Consider the following 22994-nt stretch of genomic DNA (forward strand, 5'->3'; position numbering starts at 1 on the left):
ATAGGTTGCGTTTCAGAATTTTATAAAAGGTTATCTTATTAATAACTAGATAAAATATATGAAATATAAAAAATATAAATTGAATCTCGTTTATCAAAATGATCAAAATCAAAAAAAAAAATTTTCCATTTAGTTCATTTCGTTCCTTTGATCAGAAATAAAATAAAATGTCACATTTTCAACAAGCAGATCCCCCAACACGTCTGCATACACGAACGTTCAATAGTTTACACACACACACACACACACACACACACACACACACACATATGTCTTGTTCTGAGTCCATTTGTGAACAACAGAGGGTTCTTCATGACATTAAGGTGAGGTATGCAAAATTGGCTCTGTCTGAGGGTAAAGATGATGGTGAAGCGTTAATGTGAGGAATCCATAATATTGTCGTGTCTTTCTGGGCAAATAACTCGTGGAAACAGATAAAACACGGGGAATCGAGGACATCTAGTGTCAGAATACAGAAATGACAAATGTCTGTTTCCTTATGTATTTTAGATTTTGTCACATTAGCCATTGACAATTCACCCAAAATCACTAGAGGGCGCTCTCACCTACACATTCTACATTTTTCCTTCGCTGCCTGTCACACATTGTTTGTGTGACAGGTGTCTTTCCTGTTGTTATTTGAGCTTTCTTTGCCCTGTCTTGCTTCGACTAGTCCTTGTTTATTAGTACCTATTACGGACACTGAATTTACATCCAACTCTATGCATTTATGACAGATTTATTGCACATTTATTGCACAGAAGCAATCCCATTGGATTGATTTCAGACCAATCTTTTGTTGCAAGGAAGAAAACTCTAAGAATCGTCTGTAGTCTTTAGTCTTCAACTTCAAGAGCATCTGGAAAGCCATCAAATCAGATTTCAAGTTTATTTTTATAGTGCTTTTCTCAATGGACATTGTCTCAAAGTATATTTACAGAATTTAAGAGTTAACGTAAGCCATGTGCATTTATCTCTTATAAGCAGCCGTGGCGACTGTGGCAAGGAAAAACTCCCTTAGATGTTATGAGGAAGATACTTTGAGCGGAACCAGACTCAAAAGCGTAACCCATCCTCATTTGAGTGATATCAAGAGTGTAAATATAATTGTTTAAAACAATACAAAACACCAGAAAGTAAGAACCAACATGAGCACCGGAATGTAAGATTATAAGTAATGTTCTTTTTACAGTCCTATACAGTCATTTAAGGTTATGGAATCAGGAGCTACTGAGCAACTCATTAAATAACTCAACATTTGAGATCATCATAGATCCAACCCAGCTTCTCCATGCCAGAGCCTTTAAACACTCAAAGAGGTCCAATGTTCAAACTCTACATGAGGTGGAATCCAATGGCGCTGGTACGCCTTTCATACGGTTCAGGATGCTTGCAGGGTCGGCGTTTATTTAAGGTCAAGAATCTTCATGAGGTGGGACAAGACTGGAGCTGGAGCAACATCAGGAGGCCCCGGGATGGGTAGAGACAGAGAAGCAGAGGAAAGGAATTAGCGTAGCTGCTGTTCACGATATTAACAAGCACAAGTTGATCATTTGCATTTGATCAGATGTACTGGAGCACAAGGTTATGATGTGATATGTGTTATGTGTAGGCCTTGTTAAAAAGATGGGAGAAAGCTGGAAGACTATTCCAAAGTTTAGGAGCTAAATGTAAGAATGCTCTACCGCCTTTAGTGGAATTTGCTATTCTAGTAACTACTAGAAGTCCAGGGTTTTGGGATCTCAAGGAGCGTAATGGATTGTAGGGTGTTAGAAGACTGGATAGATAATTGGGAGCCAAACCATTTAGTGTTTTGTAGGTAACGAGGAATTGTTTGTAGTCTATTCGAAACTTAACAGTTTAACATAAGTATTTCTTATGTGGGAGAAGGCTGTGTTTGTAATATGGTTGATAAATTTTTTTTTTTTTAAGTTGCTGTCTAAAACAACTCCCAGGCCTCTTACTGTTGAACTAGTAGTTACAGTACATGTTTCTAAACACAGGTTAAAATGCTGGAGCTTCTGTCTACTGAGCAAAATCTCTGTCTTATCAGAATTTAATAATAGAAAGTTATGTGTCATCCAATCTTTTAATTCTCTAACACTCTCAGTTAACCAAGCTAATTGAGCTGTACTGCCTGGTCTTGATAAGATATATAGCTGGGTATCATCAGCATAACCGTGGAAGCTAATCCCATGCCTTCTAATAATGTTTCCCAAGGGAAGCATGTATATTGTGAAAAGCAGGGGTCCTAGAACTGAACCTTGTGGCACCACATAGTTTGCTTGCATTAACCTAGATAGTTCTCCATTTAAATCTACAAAATGGTAATGATCAGACAGGTAGGATTTTAAAGGATTTTCTGTTTTTATCCACTAACTAACACCTATTTTGTGGAAACAAAGAAGAGAGATTAATTCTGTCAAATGAGCACCTTGTATAACACTTCTTATTGGGTGGCATGATTCCTCTTTGCCTTATCTAACACCAGAGCTACTTGGGCATAAACAATGAAACATTTTGTAAAAGACCAATTAAACAGATATTACACAGCTTAGAAAATTCACCAAAAATGGTACACCAACATTTAAAATTTAATTGTTAGAGTTATTGCAATGGACCATTTGCTGCATATTGGGCAATGTGGACTATGGGTAAGTTGATGATGTTGGTCGTATACATTTACCGCATTTAGTAGATGACCTTATCCAGAGCTACTTACAACTGAGCAGTTGAGGGTTTAGGGCCTTGCTTAAGGGTCCAGCAGTGGTAGCTTAGTGGTGTTGGGATTTGAACTTGTGACCTTTTGGGCCATAGTCCAATGCATTACCCACTGAGCTACCACTTACTTAAAGTGCCAAAGTCTAGACAGATTTAAACATTTGGAAGGTATACCTTTTATTGAGTTTTCATGTGTGTCATGTCAACCTAACCTTTTCCCACCTCTAACTCTGCTCAAACCCCATTGCCTGCCCTTGAATAGCCTCACCCCATGTGTCAAGCCCACCAACTAAGAGCAACTTATAGGGATAATTATACAAAGAGACAAACAAAAAAAAGTCTGTGGATAGAGCAGAAAGATAAAATGTAAAGGGCAGTGAAGCAGTGAGGCAGTTAAGCAGTGAGGAAAGTGTTTACCTTCCTGAAATGGGGGACTGTTGTACAGTGTCCCAAGCGTCCCCACAAACAGGACACTAAGTCACTTTTAAATACAATTAATTTAACTTTGGATTGATGTGAACATTAAATGAAGCACTTGATATGTATGTACATGATATAATGCATTGTGCTGCTTTCTTATAATTGGCTGATTGGTTGAACACGTATATCACACAGACATTTCTCTTAAAGTTGCCACTCACTGTAGGTGTGTTGTATTAACCACAAACAAGAATTTAATGTTCCCATTGGAACTGTCATAAAATATTTCAGAAGGGTTTCAAACCTGATATCTCACACCTTAGATATGCCTTCATCTAAAACTTTAATTTCCTGTGCTACAAATTAAACCTGTAAATTGATTATATTAATTATTTAATTAATCAGTGTATAACAATGTCCTCTTTTTACCTGGATTTGTTTTCAGTAAATGGTGTTATTGGGTTGCATGTGACAAATGCCTGTGACAGTACTTCCTCATTTTATTTTAACTTGACAATTTAGTGTCCACAGAAGTTCCTCTCATGAGCCACTCAGCCACTATGGCCATACCACTAAGTTCCCTAAAGCTATACTTCTCAAAGTGGAGTCAGGAGACCCCAGGTGCCTGTGATTTTTTTTATGACAGCAGTAAAAATCTTAACTTCCCATTATTAACGTTATTATTTGTATAGCTTGATCGACTTGTTGCTTAAACCCATTGGGTTTGAGCCAAACTCAATAAACACATTGTACACATTTAAATTAGATGTTTGAGTTTATTTCACAATAAGGATTCATTGACACACAAAAAGGCTTAGACCTCCTATTTGACAGGACATTGGCTTCATTCAAGTTCAAGTTTATTTATATAGTGCTTTTCACAATGGACATTGTCTCTAAGCAGCTATACAGAATGGAAAAATGATAGAATATTTATATTAGTAACTTATTTGTGTTTATATCTGATGAGCAAGCCTAAACATGAATATAAATCCAAATAAGGCATATATTATAATGATATATAACTGTCACACTTGCAATAGATGTAAGTAATCCTATTTATGTACTATTAATGTACAAGGACGAATGTAATTCTAAATGCTAATATAATTTATAGTATTAATAAAGTATTAGCACTCTCTCATAACCGTTTACTATATTTATATATACTGCCAAAAAATACATTTCCTGTCTTAGCAGCGTGTGTGTGTGTGTGTGTGTGTGTGTGTGTGTGTGTGTGTGTGTGTGTGTGTGTGTGTGTGTGTGTGTGGTTTCCTGTTGAAATGAGAGATCTTTTGACACACAGGCCAGCAAACAGATTACATACGAGCATGTTGCATGTTGGGCTTGATGACTGTGGAGGAAGAATGAACAAGCATATATGAACTATTTATTTTGTGTTATTATGAGAGATAAAAGAATTGGCATTAATGCACGAATTGAAAATAAACACTTGGAAAGTGGCAATGTATAAAAACTTGTAAATCAGCATGTCAGTGAATTAAGTGTGAAGCTATACTGAGCAGACTGGCGGCTTACAGGAAGGTGACAGGCCGAGAGAGAGAGAGAGAGAGAGAGAGAGAGAGAGAGAGCACATCAGGAGGAGTGGCTTGGTGAAGAACCTGTTGGAGGTGAGCCTTATTCCTGTTTGCTCTCCTCCCCACGGACAACATGGCGAACTGAACACACAGCACCTGCGCTTCTTTACGTATCACTTTTTTCTTTTCTTTTTCTTTTTTTAGCCTATGCGTACGCTTCCTAATCAAACCCGAATAGATTAGATTTGCGGCGTGTGTTCTGATCTTGGACCAGCGTATCGATGAAACCCTTAGCGGAACCATGTAGCGAGCATCAAAAGAAAAGCCCTGGGGAGATGATGGCGAGTGAAGCTGTACCTGTTGGAAACACCGGAGAGGTGGGTGACGGAGGAGGACCCTGGAAAAATGAGAAACACGGAGATTAACACCACTTTAGCTCTATATTCATATTAATTAACATATATTATTTACTTTATTTCCAAATTAAGTTATACAATTTATATAGTTTTTTTTGTCTATGGTTGAAAAAGAGCCGCAATTTGTTTGGTTTCTCTGCTATACAAAGTGCTTTATAACCAAAGCCTACAGGCGCCTGCAGGAGAGAAGGCAGCAAACAGTTCCGGTTGTGAGATTCATAATGGTTACCTGCCTAAGATGAGTTACATGTAATTAATAAAATTGGAACTGAATTAGGAAACATTTAAACTGGATTATTAAGTTATTAGAACTGAATATTGAAACATTGAAATAGGTCTTTAGTCCATGTGTGTCTGAAAGAATCCTTTTGGTTTTCTCGCTGTTGTTGATGCAACAAAGGGTTTAGACTTCAATGTTTACACAAACGTTCATAGTGTTTCCAGATGAACACCACCACCAGACCAGACCAGTTCTGCTTCTCAAAAGTAAATTCCAGGGAGACTTGTACATCCATTAAATATTTTACTGTCCATTTTACAAATTAAATTTTTTTTTTGCCATGGATGTTTATAACACATTGGGTTTCTTATAGGATTTTCTCATCCAGGCTTTCAGAATGCAAGTCTTTAGATTGTTCACAATGTTCTTCATGATAAAGCATATTACTTAGTAACTACTATGAATTAGCATATTGTAGTGAAACAAAAAGTAAAAGTATAGTTGTATCGAAGAGTCTGTTGTCATTGATGCATGTTGTGAGGTCAAAAAATCAATTATAAATAATATCAACTGATTTCATTGTAGTTTAAATGAAACATGATTGAGACTGAGCGAAAGTTTTATTATTATAAGAGATCTCATGGTTCTAATAAATAAATAGATACACTGATACTGATACTGAAGTTTAGGTCGAAACTGAACCAGTATTGTTTTTAACTCAACAATTGTTACATGATACTAAACTGATCTATACCAACACTACCACGTAAGAGAAACACATTCACCTCCAACAACATGCTTTTCAAAACACTGCTTTGTTTATTTATTTAGAGCGTTTAATATAAAGCCAACGCAATTACCATGCCTACCTTGCTAAATATTTCTAATTACTCTTTGTATGGTAACTTAGGTGCGTTCTGTTATTACCCAGCAACATATTTAACATTGCTACATATTTTATTGCACTACACAGTCTGATTTTATTAATTTAACACACCTGCCACATGCCAGAGGTCCATGCAGGTCTGGACTGAGTAAAACCAAATAGGATTAGTAGAAAATGTTTTTAGATATTTGTTACTGAAAGTAAAATTTTAGGCCCAGGTTCAGTCTGATTATTTTCACAATCAAGTAAAAAATGTTTGATGTTGTTGCTGGAAAGTAGCAAATGACTTTTTTTAAATAAATGATTAAATGATACACATTTGGAAGACATTTCTAAAAAGAATTCTACTTGTAACTAATTAAGATTTTTTTGCTGAATGAAGGTTTAAATTTGCCTGTTCTAGAGCTTGTGTTAGACTTCATTGTTTTAGCAAAATGTTAATGTATGCAAAACAGTTAGTCCTTGACAATGAATTTCTCAACCTTCTGTTTTTACCACTTTTTTATTCAACATCACAGTAAATCATGTGCAAACTCGATTGATCATTTTTTCTTTCCAAACATGTTGACTGCAAGCTACAGGATATGTGCGATTAAACTGAAGCTTTCAGACTTGTTTCCTCTCGCGTGACATTGTATACAAAACCATGTCTCAGTGGTTCCCTGGTAACCGGAGTAACTTCTCTTTCATTATAATACTCGACGCAACGCCGGTGACGTCACAGTTCCCACCCAGATAGTTTGCTAATAGCAAGGGTTACACCCTGTGAGGCAAACCAAAAAGGAGATTTTAGGCTGACAGAACACTTCGTACTATGTAGGGCGTTGATCCTTTTACTTTTTCGCAAAACATCTAAGCATTCAACATATTTGTCAGTCATGTTACTGATGGTTACTAATAATTATGATTCATTAATGTAAATTCTGTATATTGTCTGAACTGATGCAATTAATACAGGCTTATATTATTATAAGGTTCCCTGTGAGTCAGACATAAAATATATTCATATTTATACATTCTGTTTGTACCACCAGTGGCTCAAGTTCAAACAGAGAATGCAAAATTGCAAAATTCTGATTAGTAGCCAATTCCTACTTTATATATAATAATAAATGATACACACTAAAGGGCATGTTTACCTGACATCTGGGGCAGTAAAATATTCAGTTGCAAGTGATGATTTTATAAACATCATTTTAGCACAATTATTTCTGATATTTGAATAACATGTCTCTGGTCAGCATCTTCAGCCTTCCAGTATAAAAAACAAACTTAGACTCTGTAATGATTACAGCACAGAATTACTTTAATTAAATTTTTTAACTAGAGCAGAGCTTCTTAAAAATGCCAAAGCTGATTCATGAAGTTAGTGAAATGAAATGTTTGGAAAACCTATACAGAAGTCTGACTGATATCTGTTTTCTCTCCTCAACAGGGTCAAACCCAGACAAATGGGTTTTCTGTGCCTCATACTGTGAGCAATCCTGTTTCACAGATCCAGCATGCAAACTTGTCCTTGCCTGTCCAACAGCCACCGGCCAACCTTTCCAGAGGGCAGTGGGGTGGCAAATACGAGTTTCTGCTCTCTTGCATTGGCTACTGCGTCGGCCTCGGAAACGTTTGGAGATTCCCTTACCTGTGTTACCGGAATGGTGGAGGTGAGCTGTACCCACAGGGCTGAAATTACCAAGTACAAAATAGAGCAGCACTCAGTCATTAGAAGCATTTTGGGTGACCATTCTAGCATTGTACCTTTTACTGGAAGTCAAGGAAACAGCTCAGAAATAATGCTGCTATAATGCCCATGACACAGCAATTATTTTTTCTGTCGTGGCAAGGAGCTTAAAAAAAAGTTCCCAGCAAGATGATAATTAATCTCTGGAATTGGGAAGTGGTTTATACTGACATACAATCCTTGTTAGTGATTATTATCATATAGTAGGATCCATGCACATAAAAGAATATTCTGGTGTTGTTTAATTGTTTAATGTTTAATCTGTATCATATGTGGGATTACCACAGACAGTCATTTCCATATAGTGAGAACTCACTTCTAATAAGGGAAAAAATTTAAAATGTGGAACTACAGAAAAGAAGCTGTAATTTTAGACAACATTAAAGCAATATAGATAGTCATTTTGATTAGTTACACAACCACCAGGCTGAAACTGGGGCATGTCTTTGTTCATGTTTGTATGATGAACTATGCAGATTTGGATAAACTGCTTTTAGATTGGGATTATATTTTTCTCAGTACAAGGAAGTGACCATCTTGCCAATTGTGAGATTTGCATATAAGGTACTGCTCCCGTAGGCAAAATTAATTGGAAAACCTTGCCCTTTTTTAAATATCTCACTGCTGAACCCAGCCAATGCCAGATCTGATAACACAATGACAGTTCATGTCCATAAGCAGTAATCAAAGCTGCACTCGTCTGCACGTGTGTATCCAGGCCCAGCCAAGGTCATTTGTTAGTTCTGTTATCCTTCTAGAATAAAACAAGGACAGTCTCCAAGTCCTCTAGGGTGTGTCCTGTACAAGGGTATTGCAGATGTAATGGAGATGCCTACTGCTGCTCAGAATGCTGTTTGTTAATATTTTTCTTAGCTTGTTTAACGTTTGCATATGTGTCTTGAATATTTCAAATGGATTGTGTTAATAGAATATCGAAACAAATATAAAAAGTGGTTTAACACACTTAAGGTATCAAACTCCTTGGCAACAAAATGCAATAAGCAAGTGTAATACTGAATCAATAAAAATGTGATTGTAATAATTGTTTGTTCACATTATTCACTATATTCCCATATTTTTTTGGCTGAGTGCATAGTTGTCCCCAGTAACAGTGCTATAAATGTGATTTGATTTGTTCAGGATTTTTGGTTGTCACTGTATATGTTTTCAGTTTTAATGCATTGTTTAGTATTTAACTACAGTAAAATATATTAAGTAAGGAAACCCTCTCAATAAACATAAGTATGCTTTTAACTAACAAATTTTCAGGCGTGAGAGTGGGATAAAGATACGCAGTTTAGCAGAAGCAATGTCAGAATAACAACAGATCATAAATCACAGCAGCAGCAAAAACAGGAACAAAAATGATTAAGTATTGTAAATTACAATACTGCTGTTTCATTTTTGGAAAATAGAAGCAGTTTTAAGAACTATAATGTAAGAGGTTTTGATCCCTCACAGAGATTTTGGAGGAGACAGAGATGATGAAAAGCAGCACTATTTCTTTATATTCAAATCTGAGTTTGAATACGTAGAATGTATAATTAAATACACTACAACATATGGACAAACTTACTGGGACACCTGAGTTTTCAAGCCACATGTGATTCTCACCTAAAGACCTGGAGGCACACAATTGTATAAGATATATTTGGATGGCCTGCTTTAGAGTTTTGACCTCAACCCTATTGAACATCTTTGGGGTAAATTGGAATGCTGACCACACCCCAGGCCTCCTCCCCCTACATCGATACCAGACTTTACTAGCATCCTAGTGGCTAAATGAGCACAGCTCTACAAATTATAATATCTGGAGAACCTTCTTCCCAGAAAAGTGGAGGTTATTATAACAGCAGCAAATAAAGACTAAATGTGGAAAGTGATGTTCAAATATCAAATAAAAAATCTTTTGGACAGGTGTCTACAAACTTTTCTCCATATAGTATAGTTCTCTTTTAGAATACACTAATTTGACACAAAAACATCCATATTAAGTTTGCAAACAGTGTTTCCAGAGTTAACAAATAATAAATCCGTATTCTCTGAATTTAGTGGGCAAGTAAACACTCTGCTGCAATTTCCCTGTCTGATTTTTGGTTATTGAAAATCTAAAATGTTGTACTTAATTGAATATAATATCATATGCTGAGCTGGTAAGATAAAAAAAATGAATTGAAACGGAATAATGAAATAAAAGAAAAATGTATGAAAGGGGAAGACTTTGTAGCGATAGACCTCATTCTTTCTCTACAAGTTTTTTTATATAGCACAAACATTTGAGCCCACCTATTGGCCCCATTAGTGTCTTATGTCACTTCAAAGTGACATATTCTGCTAGTAGAAATGTTATAAACTGGCTTTCCACTGCAGTATGTTTGTTCTGCTTTGTCAGTCTATTAACATAGCTGTGTTCCTGATTTCAACGTCTGCTGCCTGTACAGCTGTAAAAACTGCTATCAGTCGAATGTGTAGCGTAACAGAAGATGGGATTTGTAACGAGTAGCATGTGTGATAGTTGCAGCATTGAGGAGCTTCCCATCAATTTGAATGTGCTATAAATAAACATAATAGTTGTGACTTGAAGTCATGTCTCAGGTGCCTGTGCTACCAATGTGTCCACCTCTGGTTTCCTCCCATAAGGATGTAGAAATTACTGAATGTTTTCAGCTACACTACTTTATGCAAATCATTATGCGAAGTATTGACATGGTATTTTCTTGTGGTGTTACAGGTGTTTTTCTCATCCCTTACTTCATCATGTTGTTCTTCACGGGCATGCCACTCTTTCTCATGGAGCTCAGTCTGGGTCAGTACGGAGCTGCAGGCCCCATCACTGTGTGGAAGTGCTGCCCGTTGCTCAAAGGTACCAGCACACTCAAATGCAATGAATTCACTTGATTCTGGGGCTTATTCTGGAATTTCTATGTTAATATATTATATAACATATAAAGTGTTCTGGATTAAACGCAGCCTCCATTTTCTAGCTATGAATAATTAGTGTAACTGCATAATTACAGAGTAATGTAGTGTGTTTGCAGGTACACTAATAATGTGATCATTTTTGGATTTTCTTTTAGTTCATGAAAGGTTTATGCAGGCTTTTATTCCAGTAAACGATTTCAGCTTAATATTGTTGCTTTTTTATTTTTCTACAATTGCACATGTGCACTAACATAACCAGAAGGTTTTTTCTTTAAATGAATAGTTGAAATGAGTCATTGTTTTGTGTTTCTCCAGGAATTGGTATCGGCATGCTGTGTGTGTCCACATTGGTGTGTCTCTACTACAATGTCATCATCGCTTGGACATTTTATTACCTGGGAAGTTCTTTCCAGAGCCCTCTGCCATGGTCTTGTAATGCTATTGCTAATGCTGCGCTGTGTAGGGTGAGTGTAATATAGCTGTGCACTAAACATTGTGAAATTCCTTTTTGCATGTATACGTATTTATTATTACTCTTCTGTTTGTGATCCATAGAACAACACCAATGTCACACATTCCCTCAGTGCATCTGAGGTCTTCTGGAAGTAAGGATTATTATATTAACTATACTAATATGGTTACTATTGTCACTAATACTAATAAGAATTATTTTTCAAAAGAAACGTGCTTTATTGTCAACTGAATCTTTAAGAGACCTTTAACAGGGTTTATTAGTTATAATGTGATTAGTGATAATATTATTTTTAGTTTTCTTTTAAAGTTGTTTCTAATTTAAGTAATTAGAGGACAAATTAATGCTTGTTGCTTCTAAAATGTAGAGGTTAATTTCAGTTAGTTTCCAAAACAATATTTATTTGTCCTAAAATATTATAATTGGGTTGCTTTTTGTTTTTGTTTTTTTGTTACAATGTTAATCCTACTGTGTAGAGCAACAGTTGTATTTTTTTTATAAAATTTTTATTTGTCACACACATTCAGACAGAGAACATGTAGTGAAATGCTTTTTATGACTGTCCTACATGTAAATAGAAATAGAATATATAAATGTAAATAAAAAATATAAAGTACAAGAACTATAAAAAGTATAATAAAAGTATAATGTATAGCTAAGTATTAAAATAAGTATCAATAAGGAAAAAAAAAAAATAATAAAATAAAATATATATATAAAAAACATTTTGTTTCTGATTCAAAAATCACTTGAAATGTGTGTCAAATGTCTAAGGTAGTTTATACTAGGCACATATTAGGTATAAATGTTTATGTCTTACTGTGTTCAATTGTTCACCACTAGTGCTAAAGAAATATACAGCAAATGTTTTGTTCACTTGTTGCCATAAAAACGCAGGTGTGCTTTCCTAGAAATAGCCAAACATAAATCAGCTAATCATGGTAGTGGTTAAATGTTTTGAAAATTGAGGCCATGTGTAACTCTCTCTCTCTCTCTCTCTCTCTCTCTCTCTCTCTCTCTCTCTCTCTCTCTCTCTCTCTCTCTCTCTCTCTCTATCTCGTTTTCTTGCGCTTTCCCTCTGTGTTTGCTATTATAAGTGAGCGTGTCCTGGGCGTGGTCAACAGTCAGGGCTTGGATGACCCTGGTCCCGTTAGGTGGCAACTTGCTCTATGTTTGCTGGCTGCCTGGGTCATCATTTTCCTCTGCATGCTGAAGGGCATTCACAGCTCTGGCAAGGTAGCATCCACACAGTCTGGTCCACTTATTCTGGCTCATTCAGTCCAACCATCTTTGTCTAATCCATTCAGTTTGATCCACCAACTTCGATTCACTCAATCTGATATGAAGTGTTAGCTACTCATTCTAATCCAGTCAGTGCCATTAAGTCAGTCTGGTTTACTGTGCTTGAGGCTCATACAGGTATCTTGACATTAATCAATCTAATTCAGGCTGTGATTACGTGTTGTGTCCTTCCTTTGAACTTTTTCAGTAAATGTTGTAGTGTACACATGTTGCATTGGCGATTTTAATTGTTTTGTTTTAATGCATGTATGATGTCATATCATGAAAGACCTATTCTAGATATGACATATGCTATTTAGGTATGGCTCAGATATGTATTTCTATCATATAACCTGATATCACAATTTCAGCTGTTGTGTCAGTGTGTTTTTGTACATTTTGTACATTTAAACTGAACGCATTGCTTAGGTAATTGTATGCTAATTGAGATCTGTTCCTCCCGTGCAGGTGGTGTATGTGACAGCCACGTTCCCCTACTTTGTGCTAATTGTGCTGATCATCAGAGGGGCCACATTAGAGGGCTCACTCCAGGGTGTAGCTTTTTATCTGACTCCAGTCTGGGAGCGGCTGGCGAACGCACAGGTACTAGCGACAGTACTTGTCTTATAACACTTGCAGTAGATAGTGTTAGTGATAAAATCTCATTTATTTTGATATTGTGGGTTTGTGTAGGTGTGGAATGATGCAGCCTCACAGATCTTCTACTCACTGGGCATTGGAGTAGGAGGCCTTCTTTCTATGGCTTCCTACAATAAATTTGACAATAATGTGATCAGGTTAGTCGACTGTAGCTTATCATTTTCCTTGTTTCAACTTTTTCATGAAAAATTCAGCAATTAAATTGTACTTCCTTTTCCAGGGACACGCTTATCATCACCATAGGCAACTGTGCCACCAGCTTCTTTGCAGGCTTTGCTATTTTTTCCATTCTGGGTCACATGGCTTGGAGGAAGGGCGTGCCTGTGGAAAAGGTGGCAGATTCAGGTAGATCAGTGTGTGTGTGTGTGTGTGTGTGTGTGTGTGTGTGTGTGTGTGTGTGTGTTTTCTTTTACCACAAGTCAGCAGACACTCCCTATTATTTTTACAATCTGCTTTTACGATGTGGCTTAACTGAAACATGCCATATTGAATTTCAAGAGAATGAGTTAACTGATCTTAAGCTATAAATTTCAGTGATTATGTGTTTGATCTTCTCTCAGGTCCAGGCTTGGCGTTTGTAGCTTATCCAGAAGCCCTTGCTCTTTTGCCCGGTTCTGTTTTCTGGTCCATTCTGTTTTTTCTCATGCTCTTCATGCTAGGAGTGGACACACTGGTAATACCCCTTTATTTAAATATTTCTCACTTCAGTATTATATATTTTGTTTGTAAAAAAAAAAAAAAATAAGTAATGAAGGTCTAGGCCACACTATGTTTTGTATATTTAATTAAGTTTATTCATTTTCCATATTAAATCAAATTCAATTTGAACTCATTAACTTTTATATTTTTACTTTCCCATTTAAATATGTAAATACCACACATCAAGATAAGATAAGATAAGATAAGATAAGATAAGATACGATAAGATACGATAAGATAAGGTAAGGTAAGATATAAATTGGTTTTGCTTTTCAGTTTTGTCTATAAACCATACCCTGATTTGCACAAGAACTTTCCCACTACAGGTTTTCCAAACCACATGAAAGCATAACATTACTGTCAATATACAAATCCTGCAAAATTGTTTATATTTGATGTTGCTCTTACAGTTTTATAGTTTATCATGTTTAATTAAAAAGACTGGCTTGCTCATATCAGTGTGTTTACCATTATATTTTAATTGTAGAAATGTAAAGTATGAAAGTATCATTTGATAAAAGCTTATGTCAATTATTTTTTTCCCAAAAGTAAAAAATCTTTGTGTTTGGCTGATTGACTCCATTTTAAGTGGACAAATGAACAAAAGTACTTTTCATTCTGCTATTTGAACCTTTGAATGTTCCCTTAATGGGACAAACTATGACTACAGTATTTGCATGTAAGATGTTTTCAAAGCAGTGGTATTACAACATTCTTCTGACAACACGTGGTTGTTAAGCAGTGCAGCTTACTTCAGTATAGTGATGTAACTTCCTGATAAGCTAATGAGAAAAGACATGATAGTTGATTTTCCTCTCTCTCTCTCTCTCTCTCTCTCTCTCTCTCTCTCTCTCTCTCTCTCTCTCTCTCTCTTTCTCTCTCTCTCTCTCTCTTTTTCTCTCTGTAGTTTGGTAATATGGAAGGCATTACCACAGCTGTACTGGACGAGTTTCCTCAGCTCAGAAGCAACATGAAGCAGAAGACCATTTTTTTAGCACTGCTCTGCTTTAGCTTCTACCTGTTGGGCCTGTTACTGGTCACTGATGTGAGTGTAAACCAGCTTTCCTCAATTAATTAGGTGATATAGTACATGAAAGCTGCTGTTGAATGCGCATTTGAGCGTCTTCAATATTTAATACTGTGCATTTCTCTTCAACAGGGAGGGATTTACTGGTTCACCCTCATAGACTCATTCAGCACAAGTTTTGGTCTCATCATCATCACTCTGTTCATGTGTCTGGGCATCTCATTCTTCTATGGTGCGCCTCCCATTACTCTTTTTCCATCTCACACTTACACTACTTGTCTATTAACAAGTGTAGCCTGAGCAGAGGTTTTCCTTCAGACAAATGTTTCCTCGATCCATGTTTTCTGACTTTGAATTTCAATGTGGCATCATACATTCACTATGTTTGATACAAAGAATTGCCAAATATTTCAGTTAGCATCTTTGGAGGAGCGCCATCAGAGCAAAATAGCTTGTGCCCTTTTTTCTCGAAAGGAAGTACTCTTTCCTGTCAGTCAGAGTGACACTAGCCAATCAAGGGCTTTTGTGAGCTCATTTACATGGAAAAGGGTAGATAGCAGGTAGTTACGCTGCTCAGTGATGATGCATGATAAGCAGTGGTTAAAAAGATATGGTTGGCTGGCTTTATGTAGATAAGATGAAGAATGTTCCTGCTTTTACCCTGCCCAATTGTATATTAGGAGACAGTTTGGCTCAGGAAAAACCAACCGCTTTTCTGTCACCTCTTTATGTTGTGGAACTAAATGTTATGAAGTGTGTAAAGGAATATTTGCATGTGATTTGTTTAACTCAGGTGTGAACCAGTTTTGCCAGGACATAGTGGACATGATCTGTCCCTGCCCGCCCTGGTGTAGCAAACTGCTGCTCTATTTTAAAGCCTGCTGGGTATTCTGTACACCTTTCCTGTTACTGGTGAGTACAGTGTTTGGGGTGGATTTGGTTTTTGGTGTAGAAAATGCAAATTGTATAAAGTGTATATATCATTTTTTATAATAATAATTAATATAATAGTTAATTTAGTGGGACTTGAAAATGTGTCATTTAATTTGTTTAACCCAAAGCAAGCATGTAGGAGTCATATCCATCTGAACCTAAGCAGAAATAAACATGCCCCCGACCTAGGCTTGAAACAAACACCATGTCAGCTTGTGTTAAATAATTTAGTGTACCTGTGACATTCTAGCTCGCTGCTTTTCTACTCATTTTATTAACGGCTTGCAGGTGTATTGTATCGCTAATTATGAAATGTTATGTGTTTAACCCTCATGTAGTTTATCCTGACCTACATCTTCATTGAGATGTACAGATCATCCCTGCATTACGGGTTGTACCAGTACCCCATGTGGGGCAAAGGGTTGGGGGTGTGTATGGGTGTCATATGCTGCCTGCAGATCCCCATCTGGGCCTTTGTGGCTGTCTGGAAGGAGTCTGGGACCTTGATGGAGGTGAGTCCTCACTTGTGACTAATCTGTGTCTGATGTAAACAAAAAAACCACAAGCTAAATTTTTTTTTTATTGTATATCGAAACAAATATTAGCTATAATCTGTCTTTCAGCGCTTTCAGAAAGCCATCCGGCCGCTGAACTCCTGGCGAGACAACAACCAGAGCAACGGCACTCATGCACATATTGCAGAGCCTGAGAGAGTGGAGGGACCCTACACGGTCAACCTGACTGACTTGGACTTCACTGCGATGGCATGGGATACCAGTGAAGCGTAACACTGCGCCTGTAGGAGGAGGCCGAACTCCACCTTTTGGTTAAAGGATGATTGTTGAAGCTGTACTTAAGGACAACTGAGAAAGCTCACACTGTGTGGGGACCAAAAATATGTACCTAAACTAGAATGCACTGTATGTAGTTCAGTGCATTGGCAGTGCCTGTTTCCTTAAAGGAATTTGATAAAAACTGGACATGGCTTTTGTTTTTAGTGACAGTTACCAAAAACGTTGGAAATTGCACGTTTGTTCATACTTTCAACCACAGTCACTGTCCAGAAACCAGTAAGCGCTTCCCCAATGGGGAGTTGTTTTATAATGACTAATGATGCAGGTTTTAGTTTCTTTTCTATTCAAGGGGCAATTTTTTTTGTAATTATAATGTTTTATAGAGTTGTTTTTATAATATTTTATGATGATATTATGGTGGGCTTCCTAGTAGCTTAAACCTGCTGTTGAGAACTGAGTTAGAATCCCACTATTAGGTCTGGATTCTAAGGAAGAATAATTGTCCCTGTTGTGTGGAAGGGATCGAGCATTGGGGAACATTACTTTATGTTCACACTAACAAGATGCTTGTGTCTTTTGTAGTTTGTCTCCTGTAATGACCATCTTTAGATTTGGATTTTATTTAATTTTTTTGCTCCAATGGCAAACTGTAATAGACAATAAATGAATAGACTCCAGCCAAATATATGATATAATCTTCTTACTTTTGCATTGACATAAAATACTTACTATGCTTTATACTAGTTAAGCTAATGGTACCAGGTTCCTACACTCTTCAGAGGCATAATCGATCTGTTATTCCTAAATAATTTTGTCCATAAAATCCCAGGATGTTTAATGAGAAAGTGTACATGACAAGAAAAGATGAACCCACAGTTATACATTTTTCTTACATTTTTGCACGTCATACAGTCAAAAAAATGTGCAGGTAGTAGATAACTTTTGAGTGTGGAACTGAAGAAATGTGCACATGCACCCAGGGCCCAAGGAATCATAAGAGACTGTTTTTTTATATTATTTGTCATAAAAAAAAACCCCAAAAAGACTAAAGTTATTTTAGTGTGAAAATAAGGGCATTCCCTTTTCCTAAATCAGCTTCACAGTGTGTGTGTTCATCTGCCCTGTGATGATGTGACTAGAGATAAAAATGCACAAAACCATCACGTGTTGATGGTTCTGGTTTGATAGCCATCATGCAATAAGTAACCTGCTGAGCTGGTGGGAAATCGCAACAACAGGGAAAATTTATTCATTCATAAAATAATAAATATCGCTTTAAGACATGATTTGCAAAGTCATGCAGTGAAACAGCATTACACCTTTATTATCTCCAATTGGCTCCAAAAGACTGAAAACTTCCAGAACTGGGAAAAAAATATAATTGTATTTTGATTAAAACACATGCAAATCATGGAGGATTTTTTTAGGGGGGAAATTGTCCAATAAGTGTAAGAAAAATATTACTTTTATGATTTTATTTAGTTTATTCTATTTTAAAATGTAAATGAAATTAAATACAATTGTGTTAAATGATAATTGTACACAAAACATCACTTGAGTATCAAGCTATTGAAAGCTATAAAGCTATTATAAGGATTTATCTGGATGTCATCTGGGCTAAAGTAGACAAACTGACAGAATTTATTCCATGTATTCCAGCATCTGTATCTGTTTACCTCTGTGTTTAGGGAATGTTGTCTACCTCAGCGAGTGCTGTCTACCTCAGGGAGTGTTCAGAGAGTGCTGCCATAAACAACTAAAATGTTTATGTCTGATTTTCTCTAAATAACCTGTAGATCGTTGCTACAGTGCATCCTAATGCCATCCAGATTGCAGCTGCTGAAATAAGCTTGGCATTTTTAATGATAAATTACCTCTGGAAACACTTCACATTGGGAAATGTGACAGTTTACTTCCCCCAGGATGACACACATCAGCTTTTCCACAGACATGTGTTTTCTCCAAACTCTCCTGACTTACAATGAGCTGCAAAGAGCTTTGCCTCTCAGTGTGATGTTTCATTAAATTCGACGCAGACAAGCCTTTGCAAAGTGCAGTTTACAGCTTCCCCTCTGGCTGTTATAGTACACACATTCCTTTATGCCCATATAGTGTGCGTCTGTCAGGAGGAACTGCAGAGTAGCACCGAAGTCCTCATTAAACCAGACCCATATCCATAACATGTTTATTTTCCAGATGTGTCTGAGAACACATCCTGGATTAGACTGTTTCCATATTAACTGCTTTAAAATATTACTCCAGATATTATTTGCTAATTAAACTATAAAACTGATCCAAGTGGAAGACGGTCAGACAAAGTGCAGAAAAAAAAAAACAGGAATGTGCAAACAAGACGGCACTTGAGCAAACCAGTCAGATCAGAAGTAACTGGGTTGGACAGACGCAAGTTCAAGTTAAAACATGTCTGATCCAGACACCAGATAAAAGAATATATGTATATAGCAGAGGCACCCAAATTTTTTCCTATTGAAGGACCAAATATCAAACATGTGGGCTGAAAATAAATGTTGCATTAAACCAAATATTATATTAAAAGTGATTCCATATTAATTAAATAAATAAATAAATAAAAATATTGTATACTTTACTGCAACCTTGTTAAAGCAATTATATTTTCAATGTTCTAGGTCAGTGAAACTTGTACTACGTTGAGAAACAATCCTTAATTTTTCTCTTCCCATACAGTATATGGCATGATGGGTCAAATCATAGGTCACCACAGGCCGATTTTAGCCCACAGGCCCTAGTATGAGCATCTCTGGTGTATAGCAAAAAGAGCTTCAGCTCACTTTTTTTATATTTAAGCTACATGAGTGCAGAGGTGAACAGTAACAAACTACATTCACTCACATATACATATTTTAAATCATATCCGATACTGAGTAAAAAAGAAAAAAAGAAAAAAACTAAAAATTATGCAAGGGAGAAAATCGCTTCACAAATTGGCTTAGAAGTTTTGACTTGTCACACATCAGGTATATACAAAACACAAGAATGGTGCAGAGAAAATCAGGATGTCAAACAGAAAAGGAGAAAAACTTGAAAAAGAGAAAAGTGCAAGACTGGGAAGTCAGCTAATCACTCAGTAAAAAAAAAAAAATCTCCATGTCCTTTTTCAAGTACACTATAATCCCCCACCCCATACCCGCTGTTAAAAAAAAAGTAACTCTGTAAATTTGAAATGAGCTACTTTTTACTTTTACTTGAGTAGATTTTTAAACTGGTAACCTTCCTTGTACTTAAGTAAATAAGGAAGAAAAAATGAAGAAAGAATACTGTGCTAATCCTAAAGATAAGCATGGACAATCAAACTAAAGAGTCAGGCGAAAAAACTCAGCTAGAGCAAGAAATTCTTCAATTTAAAAAAGAAAATGCTATGCGCCCTAAAATATATCTCTTTCTACCTATCCATCTATATATCGCACTCATAAAAATCTCATAAATTGGTTATATTTCATACATTGGTTATATATAATAATATATTTGTCTCTAAACTTGAACTTATGACCCTCCCCTTCCATTTCTTTTTTAAATCCCATATTGGTCGTAATACACTGTTGTATTACATGTGGTTTTCTTCCTTGATAAAAAACCCCCATTAAAGTTTAAGTTTTACACAAAAAACTTTTATCAAACCAAGTTTTTGTTGATTTTTTTTCTCAAAAATTTTGAGTAACAAATTTGGAAATTCCATGCCCCTCCCCTTCCAGTTTTTCTTTATCTCATAGTGGCCCTAATACGCTGTTGTCGTTATTAGTGATTGTAGTCCAGTCTATGTGAATAAGACCAATGGGTGATTGCAGGGCCGAGGTGGGAATCCCAGCTTTAGCAATTAGAGATGAGCAAATCTGAATACATTTGGGTTAAATAACCCGATCCTTTATATGATTTGGGATCAGAGGTGGGAAGTAACGAAATACAAATGTTTTGTTTCTGTACTTAAGTAGATTTTTCTGTTATCAGTACTTTACTTCACTATTTGTTTTTTGGAAAACTTTTTACTTTCACACAATTTTTTACACAAATATCTGTACACAAATATTTCCTGTCATTGCGTGGCTTTTTCAATCTACCACTGGTTTATCATTTCCTGGCTATCAGCCACCACAGACGTAGGCTAGTTTATGAAGCTAATAATGAGCAATGAGTCATTACAGATTCAGTGTGAGTTTATATGCTTTTTACAGATTTCCTGGGTGGCGTCCGTCACACATGGCATTTCGCAAGAATCCATTTTAGACAGAATGTCTTGTATTTCTACTTTGTTATTTTTAATCATGTCTGCTTCAATTTTTGAGTCTAAAATTAATGAACAATCTTGAATGAGCAGGCCATAAATCAATATAGAGCACATGCTTTACCCAGAGATTAGTGTGTACAACAGTCTACTTGTAAACATTTTAAGTTAAATGTACTTTACTCTTGTTTAATTTCTATACTTCCAAAAGTATATTAACCATAAAAAGAGGCAATATTCATTTGGAAAATTGTGTATTGAAAAACCATAAATATATTTTCTATTTTAGTGTTCGCTAAGAAAAAGCAAATGAAAATAAAAAGCTGCTTCACACCACTTTTACAAGCTGATGATGTAATTTTTTGAATATTACATGGGTAGACTGCGTTTGCCTGATGCCCATGTCCTCGATTTTAGCTGCCAATTTAACGTGAAAAATTTGGAATCTAGTGACGTCATACGCCACTATGATGTAACAGAAATATGATGTAGTCCAAGCTCTAATGTAGAGTGTAGCAGCAGATCTATTATTAGTTTGTGTAATTTCGCGACGGTGAGGTGTTTATTGAGAGATCTCTGATCTACAAAGAAGATGCGGAATTTCTTTCATTTAGTTCAAAATTTTGTGTTGGAACTTCCGCTGCGCCCCCTGCTGTACGCAGGTGGAACTGGAGCTGCAACCGTAATCATTTACTATTTAATGCGTAAAACCGTGAAGGAAGCAGAAGCAGACCAAGATGAAAAATCTGCCAGCGAAGGTTACCTGTTTCTCTTTTCTCCTGGTTTATTTACAATCAAGTCGTGAATCCGCCACAGAGGATTACACCATGCATCTCATCTTTCTATCCTCTCTCTCACTACACTACCGTATTATCTCTGCTCCTCATTAAAGCTGCAGTACATCCACTATGGCCCAAACCTTACTCCCTACAGTTTAACACCTTCTTCACTAACACTAGAACAGAGAGACTGTGATTTCACGCTTATATTTAATAGTGTTAAATTAAATCTGATTTAAATAGTGAAACTGATTAAAATGTGTCCAGATTCTGATAATTAGGTGGTATTTCTTTTTGCATTTAGACTCTGGCTCACTCTTCGAAGTTCCTCAGGACGAGGCCATGGTAATACTGAGGTTAAACTCAACATCCTTTAACATCTATTTTCCTTTAAAATACATTGAATTGTATACCTTTATTAAAGTACATTTACAGTATCTTACTAATAGTGAATATATATATATATATATATATATATATACATACACATACATATACACCTTACTAGTACCGGGTGGACCCCCTTTTGCCTTCAGAACGGCCTTAATCCTTCGTGGCATAGATTCAACAAGGTACTGGAAACATTCCTCAGAGATTTTGGTCCATATTGACATGATAGCATCACGCAGTTGCTGCAGATTTTTCAGCTGCACATCCATGATGTGAATCTCCCGTTCCACCACATCCACACAGTACAGTACAGTGAACTCATTGTCATGTTCAAGAAACCAGTCTGAGATAATTTTATGACATGGCACGTTATCCTACTGGAAGTAGCCATCAGAAGATGGGTACACTGTGGTCATAAAGGGATGGACATGGTCAGCAACAATACTCAGGAAGGCTGTGGTGTTGACACGATGCTCAATTGGTACTAATGGGCCCAAAGTGTGCCAAGAAAATATCCCCCACACCTTTACGTGTTGATGCCAAATTCTGAATGTCGCAGCAGAAATCGAGACTCATCAGACCAGGCAACGTTTTTTCAATCTTCTATTGTCCAATTTTGGTGAGCCTGTGTGAATTGTAGCCTCAGTTTCCTGTCCTTAGCTGTCAGGAGTGGCACCCGGTGTGGTCTTCTGCTGGCGACGGTTTATAATAGCGAGCAGCTTATTGAGTATTAAGCAATAAAAACAAGGATAAAATCGCCTGGTTAAATTTTTAGCAATAGTGGTGAAGATTGAAAAATCAATGACAAACGAGAGAGAAAAACAATACAGCATCTGTATCCAG

The 22994-nt window shown here is 36.4% G+C and overlaps 1 protein-coding gene across 2 annotated transcripts; it reads left to right on the forward strand.

Moving 5' to 3' along the window:
- The first annotated feature begins 4740 nt into the window (after positions 1-4740).
- On the forward strand, positions 4741-17407 carry slc6a7 (solute carrier family 6 member 7). Of its 2 annotated transcripts, none has more exons than XM_083564234.1 (15): positions 4741-5056; positions 7637-7859; positions 10668-10799; positions 11174-11322; positions 11414-11463; positions 12428-12566; positions 13080-13214; positions 13305-13408; positions 13492-13616; positions 13832-13944; positions 14878-15015; positions 15130-15229; positions 15791-15909; positions 16269-16442; positions 16554-17407. In XM_083564234.1, exons 1-15 carry the CDS (start codon positions 4961-4963, stop codon positions 16716-16718), a joined length of 1962 nt encoding a protein of 653 aa, XP_083420360.1. In that variant the 5' UTR covers positions 4741-4960; the 3' UTR covers positions 16719-17407. The 2 variants fall into 2 exon arrangements, with proteins under 2 accessions (XP_083420360.1, XP_083420361.1); XM_083564235.1 differs by having other exon boundaries at positions 4978-5056; positions 7637-10054; positions 10149-10799.
- Positions 17408-22994: the final 5587 nt, after the last annotated feature.

The sequence above is a fragment of the Silurus aristotelis genome (assembly GCF_946808225.1).
Source record: "Silurus aristotelis genome assembly, chromosome: 16".
Classification (NCBI taxonomy): Eukaryota; Metazoa; Chordata; class Actinopteri; order Siluriformes; family Siluridae; genus Silurus; species Silurus aristotelis.